Here is a 6,731-nt window from a genome sequence, read left to right on the forward strand (position 1 = left end):
CACGTCACATGATTGCTTCCGGTACAAGCAAAAAACAGATTCTTCTCAAATTTGAGAGAATCTAGTACTATTCTTAAACAGTCACGCTCACTACCCTCAACACAGCCCCCATTAATATATTCCATTTTAATTTTTACACCGGCAGTCAATAAATATTAATGACAACTAGTCATCGCGTACTGCAGTTGCCTCTTTCACCATCACATAAACCCGAGAGCGTTTTCTTTTCCGGCAGCGCGCAAATGCAACAAAAGACGGCAGCTGACATGTTGCGTCTGCAGCGACGCGTTTAACGCCACGGCCCCACTCCTTCCCCCTCTCACTGTGCTCATGCCCCTCCATCTTTGCGTCTGCCTCGCAGACTGCAGACGTGCCGCACAGGTTTTGACCACAGACGCGTTTAAAAACACGGGGAATCCCTCTTTGCTTTGTTTGCGTGCTGACGCAAGCGAGCTCCCAAAGACCACAATCCCAAGCGAGCCGGCGGAAAGGGGACAAGCCAGGGGTTCCCAAACCTTTTTTTTTTCTTCATTTGAAGGATAAGAAAGTGGGTCTCCTTTATTTGCAGCCGATGGGATTTCCCCGCACTGGACGCCCTTATTGCAGCACTTTAGCTGTTGCAATATTAAGGATTGGTTTATACTTTCCAGAGAGAGAACCCTGCTGTTAGATTTCAAATAGCCAGTTTTTTTTATATTTTGGTCATTTGATTGTATTCTGTATCCGTCTGGTCACACTGGACGCAGATTTCTCCCCACTTTTGACAATTGTTCATATATAAACGGATCCAACTAGTCAATTAATAAATGCTTGATCCTTTTTTTTAATCCTCAAAATATGTTCACTCCTATTGCCATTTACTGCATTGAACTAAATGTTTTCTCTAGCTTCACCAACAATTAATTTCATCCATCATTAAGAAACAAGGATTTATTGATTGAAAATAAAAAATAAAAACCATCAGCAACACAGTCAATGTAAGAAAGATTACACCATATTTCTAGAAAACATGAAAATGTCTCAGCTCCAGAGGTGAAAAGGGGTTATTCAAAACCTCACACAACTAAATCCAGATCAAGCGAACAATTTGGTGGTGATGTCCACTGTCATTATTAATCACTGAGCTCCTCCTCGTCACTGAAGTACGCACTCTTTTTAATTCGTGGTTTCTTAGAATCGGAGGATGTCGAAGCGTGTGCCTCTTGAGACAAAAGTGCCAGCTTCCTCCGTCTCTCCTCCTCTTCCTCAATATGGGCTTGCTGGAGGGAAATAAGAGAGAATAAAATTGACGGCATTATAAGACACACCGGTAAATGTTTGTTTATTTTTCAACAAATCCCATAATTTCCATCTCAGAGCTACGGCTGCCATCTCAAACATTTATTTTCATACTACCACCTTGCTCTCCTGTTTGTTTGTTTTTTTTAAATTGAGGACACCTTTTTGGTTTCCGTTGTGATGTTACAAGTGTTGTTGGGGTCAAAAGGACACAAACTTTCATGATGACAAAATTCTGTGTATCATATGTGAATGCTTTTTTCACAGTTTATCTACACACTTACCTGAAAAGCTATAGCTTGGCTCAGACTATCTAAAGCTGGGTCCTCTCCTCCTTCTTCACTTTCTTCTTCTTCATCTTCTTCTTCACTACAAGGGAAATGATGTGGGAATTACAAAAACAATAGTCTATCTCACAATATCCACTACTGAACACTTACACATGTTCAGTTTGTTCAGCCTTTTTCTTCTTTTTCTTTTCTTTCTTCTTTGGGGGCTCCCTCTCTCCTAGGATGTTTTTGGGGCACGCATAGCTCAGATGACCTGTATCCTGTAAAATGGCATTCAGACACCAGGCACACCTCTTGATATATTTTCTACACATCACATTTTATTCTTCGATTCAGAAAGAAATTAAGACTCGCAATTGTGATTCAAGAAATATTTGATGTCACAGGAGAAATGAATACCACCAAATCTTCACTCACCCCACATTCGTAACATTTAGACTTGTCTGTGTAGTTCCGCCTCTTTATAAACTCGGCTGCTCGTCCATTGTCGACGGCAATGCTCGCTTTCACTGTTCGGCCAAACAGCTGGGAGACAGAAACATTAATACCTCTGACAGTGATTGTCCAATAAAGAATTCACACAACTGAAAGCCTACACGCATTGTGACATACAGCATGTGAAAACTTGAGACTCACCTGCTTGTTGTTTACTGCTCTTGCACAGTTGTGAGCGGACTCTCTGTCCAGGAAGAGGACAAACGCCACCCCTTTACTCTGGCGAGTGTCTTTATCCTTAACGATTGTAACCCTGAAAAAGGGTTTCAATAGCTATCAGTGCTTATTTTTCGAACAGAAGTGTTCAGAGCCTTTAAATGAAGGTTGTGGGTTGTGTGCTCCAAATGATGGTGTAAATATGTAAATAATAAAACAAAATATGACAGAGAGACACTACTTACTTGACAACTTTTCCGTATTTGGTGAATAGCTGAAATGAGACAACGCCATCCGTTTCAGTATGTCATTGGACTGTGTTTTAGTTTAATAGACGCATGGTTAAAACAATTTTCCACATCAAATTACCTTGTGCAGGTCACTGTTGGTCAGAGAGAAGGGAAGGTTGGACACGTACACAGTGCTTTTGCTTGGTGCCAAACCCCCGCTCATCCTGGACGCCTACGACACACTGTAAGACAAAAGCAGGGTCAAAAGAAATCATTAAAAAAAATGAATAAATAAAGTGTAAACAACCAGCTTGTCGGCCAGCCTTGACCCTACACTTGAATTAAGTCCCCCGTTGCTTACCGTAGCGATAAACATCGAAACGTTACTTCAACGAGCAGAATACCAATTTTACGTGAAACACATTTGCCAAACGACTTACCAACAAGGCGCCCACCATCCGTTTAATACCTCAATTCATTTAAAGGGCGCAGTGTTTCGTGTTCTTGCATCGCGCACCTAGCAAAGAGAAACAAACGCCATATCTGCGGGTCGCACGCTGATGACGCGGCATCACCCCGCCGTCCAATGAAAAATCTGTTGTCCCGCCGGGAGAGGCTAGGCTACCTAAGCGATAGAGGAAGGTGAGATTGCTTCTGGTATTTCTGGGAGGAATAAATAACCGTACGCCGCGCAGGTTGTTCCGCGCGGTTGTTTCATCGAAAGGGAGGTACGGTACGCCGTGCGTGTTCATGTGTTGTTTTTTTTTGCGTTTTCGCTGACGCGGAGCTAACTCGCCCCGCCGGCTGCCATAGAGCGTGCGGATCTCTGCGGCATACACGAAGGCTAGTTAGGTAGCAACGCTAGCTGTCCGCTGTACGGCGAGCCGACAGCAGTTGGCAGTGAATTCAGCCAGAAAATGAAAATGCTGCGCCGGGTCTCGTGACCTAACCGATATGTTGGCTGTTATCGCGTTGAATGAAGGGCGTCGTCGGTCCAATGAATGTAAGATCTGCAGTTAAGATCAGCTCAGCCGGCTCAGTTATTGGAACACATCTCATAGTCCAACATTGCTCCCCTGTCTCGAATCATTTCATGCTTTGTTGCACAGTCTCCCACCTACGTGTAATTCTGAGGTATTCCTGATATATGGTCTTAACACCCCCCCCCCCCCCCCCCCCCCCCTGTTTATTGTGTCACAGATTGTGCTGAAGATCTCGCATACCACACAGAAGTCCTCAGGTGAAAAAGTAAGTTCATAATCCACTCGTACAGTGCCTCCGTTTAATTTTGCTTTAACAACAAAGTACAAAATGCCTCTTCTGCTAGAGAGAAATGTGTCAAGGGGCACTTATATATTCATAGATTTTATATGTGGTTAAGTAGTTCAGCATGAGTGGCTTTATTGTTTCTAAAACCAGTGTCATAAGTAAACTAGATATTATCCGTCGTTCATTTTTTTTTATTATTACCATCTTTTACTGGAATATCGCTGCTCAAAGAAGTTACCCTGAACATCAACTGAAACCTACGTGTATTTATTTTGTCTGCGATCGGTCACTCCTTCTCTCCATTTTGCAGTGACATACAGGAGAGACAGGAGCATACGAGAGGTGTACGACGAGCGCTTTGTAAACGAGAGACCGGTGAGTGTGAACCAAGCGGCTTCAGGGTCCATTTTCTTTTCCTTATGAAGGGGTTTGATCCCATTATATTAAAAAAAGTATGCACATACAAACGCAAGTAAGGAACTGTCCGTCTTTCAAGAAGCCATTATGTGTTGAGGGGTGAAGGGCTAAGATGGGTCAAACCACCAGAATTATTCTGTCAATTGTATATTTTGTCTTGTCACAGCTATTTATTGAACTGCATGGAAAGAGAATCTCACAGCTTGTTCAACTGAGGAAAAATCTTTTCAGGAATGCATTTTCCATAGCAGCTGAAGTATTAGTCAGCAATTAGAAAAAAAAAGACCCACGGTAAATGTAAATGTCAGTTAATTTCAAATCCATAAAATGTACTCATGGTTGCAGGGTCCGTACCCACGAGCAGGCGGCGCAGTGGAGAGGAGGGGCCCCTTCGGCAGGCCAGAGGATGACTACAACCGGGGTGGGTACGATTATGAAGGAGGCCCCCGATTTTTCCCGAATGGAGGCGGCCCTCGAAGTTACCATGAAGATCAGAGGGGCTATCACGGCGACAACGTTCATTTCCCTGCTGAACGCAGGGCCGTTCCACCTTCTAGAAGGGTGAGAGCCATATGTCGCAAATTACTGTATATCCTATAATATGCATGTGGACAAATGTACAGGATCAAAATGTGATAAGATGAGATAAAACAAAGATATCAAGAATTGCCTCAACTCTGAAAGAAAAGGCATTAAGCAAAACAGGAATTTAATAATTTAACAATGTAAATCGGAGAGAAAATCAAAGCATGTGTTCAGCTGCAGGAAAGTTCAACAACTGAAGATTTGATCCAAAAAGTGAATTTAAAAAGGCAGAAATCTCAGTCCATCAAGTTATTTCAAATCACACGCATACTATCGTTCCGTGATAGTATGTACTACTACTAATATGTGCCATTTTGTACAATTGCAGACAAACTGCAGTCGTACATCATGCTCACACACATTACTTGCCAGCTGGGGGCGCTATGGTATAAGGTTCAAGTTTAGATGTGGAACTCCTCTCTTACAGAGTGAGCCACATGCCACAGCAATTAACTGTGGCAGGCCTTTTCCATGTTGGATTGTGAAATTCCATCATGTTTTCATTTTGTCTATACTAAGATTATGTAAACTTAAGGGAAAAACTTGTAGATGGATGGAAGTTAAATGCATCTTTTTAAATAAGAAACGCTCAGTTTGTTGTTTAAAACTGATTATTTACTACTTAACTCGTGAACATCTCTACTTTAGGACACTGTTGAATCATTCAGAAGAAGTTGCATTCAGCGTCACTTTCACAGATTAGTATATTTACAATTTCTCAACTGTGTGTTTCAGGAAGACTTTCCGTACAGAGGACCCAGGGAGGACCCTCACGCAGGACGGCCTTTGGAGTTTGGGTAAACGTCTCCTCCTCTTAAGGCTTACCACAAGTCCTCCGTGTTTAATTCCTCTGCTTCAGCTGAAGCAGGATCTCTGCAGGCCTCTGTTTTCAGTATCCCTTCTTTTTTTGCCAAATGTGTGTTTACATTGCAGCAATCATAAATCATGGTCCGCTCTGACCCATATTGGCCCGTCGCAGCCACAAGTCTCGCCTGGCAGCGCACAATTACACAACTGTTCAGACTAGCTGTGTTAGCTGAACAGTGGCAGCACTTAAGTAACAGATCGGGTTGCAGAAACACCGACCGCAGATTTGGATTGACAGATTTAGAGTAAACACCAGTAGTGCTTATCCTGTGACTAGCCATAGATTGCTACAGACAAGTCTGCTTATCAAGCTGTCATTGACTCATTTCTCATTCTGAGATCAGGCATCTTGCATGCTTTAGTATACAAACTGTAAACTGTTTTCAAACTCTACTTGTGCTTTAGAAAGTTAGCCTTTTCTTCCTGAGTGTTAAGAGGCAGCAGTAGCAGGTAATTAAGCAAATTGCATTGCAATGTATCGTCTCTGTGCAAGATTAACAAGTTTGTTACGGATAGTTCAGTGCGTGATGGTGAGGCCGGTGACTGGAGCAGAGAGTTAGAAGTTAGTAGTGTGGATTAGCAGGGTAATGTTTGTATGTATAGTTCAGGTTGTTTGCCAGTAGGTAAATGCGACAACTAGACCCAAGAATAATTCCTGGACTCTCTATGCTCTCATATGCAAAGACCAGCACAACTGCTACTTACAGTGTAAATTAACTAATTTACTCATTACTGCTGCCTTTAACTTTAAGGCCGAAGGGACCCCTGTCAATAACACTGCTGTGTGTCTAGACCTAATTAAAATTATTGAAGTTACAATACAGATGGTGTAGTAAACTGCTTAAACCTGCATTGAGGTGGTGCTTTGTTTGGATGTAGTTTGTTAATTTACAAAGCCTCGGTGAACTGACCACAGATGACATTTACGAGCACAGTTCTTATGTAACCTGCTTGTAGATGGATGAAGATGCACAAGCTTCAACAGTAAACCAAATGATTGACACATTAATTGATGGACCAGATGGTACTTATTTAAATCGTATACAGTTTTTATTTCTAACTGTATTTGTCTTTATTGCCTTAGTGCCCGTGCTCCCCCTCCTCACAACGTGCGAAGCCAGGGCATCTACCCAGCGCCCAGGTC

General features: G+C 42.5%; 1 protein-coding gene across 2 annotated transcripts; it reads right to left on the bottom strand.

The window, feature by feature from the left end:
- Window positions 1–915: 915 nt before the first annotated feature.
- zcrb1 (zinc finger CCHC-type and RNA binding motif 1) lies at window positions 916–4,691 on the bottom strand. Of its 2 annotated transcripts, none has more exons than XM_047336141.1 (8): window positions 4,490–4,691; window positions 2,589–2,681; window positions 2,465–2,493; window positions 2,205–2,316; window positions 1,986–2,093; window positions 1,719–1,828; window positions 1,563–1,647; window positions 916–1,259 (listed from the first exon to the last, which is right to left on the bottom strand). In XM_047336141.1, exons 1-8 carry the CDS (start codon window positions 4,655–4,657, stop codon window positions 1,113–1,115), a joined length of 852 nt encoding a protein of 283 aa, XP_047192097.1. In that variant the 5' UTR covers window positions 4,658–4,691; the 3' UTR covers window positions 916–1,112. The 2 variants fall into 2 exon arrangements, with proteins under 2 accessions (XP_047192097.1, XP_035459963.1); XM_035604070.2 differs by lacking the exon at window positions 4,490–4,691 and adding an exon at window positions 2,890–3,129 and having other exon boundaries at window positions 2,589–2,691.
- Between the last annotated feature and the right edge of the window lie 2,040 nt (window positions 4,692–6,731).

This window comes from Scophthalmus maximus, chromosome 12 (genome assembly GCF_022379125.1).
Source record: "Scophthalmus maximus strain ysfricsl-2021 chromosome 12, ASM2237912v1, whole genome shotgun sequence".
NCBI classification, from domain to species: domain Eukaryota; kingdom Metazoa; phylum Chordata; class Actinopteri; order Pleuronectiformes; family Scophthalmidae; genus Scophthalmus; species Scophthalmus maximus.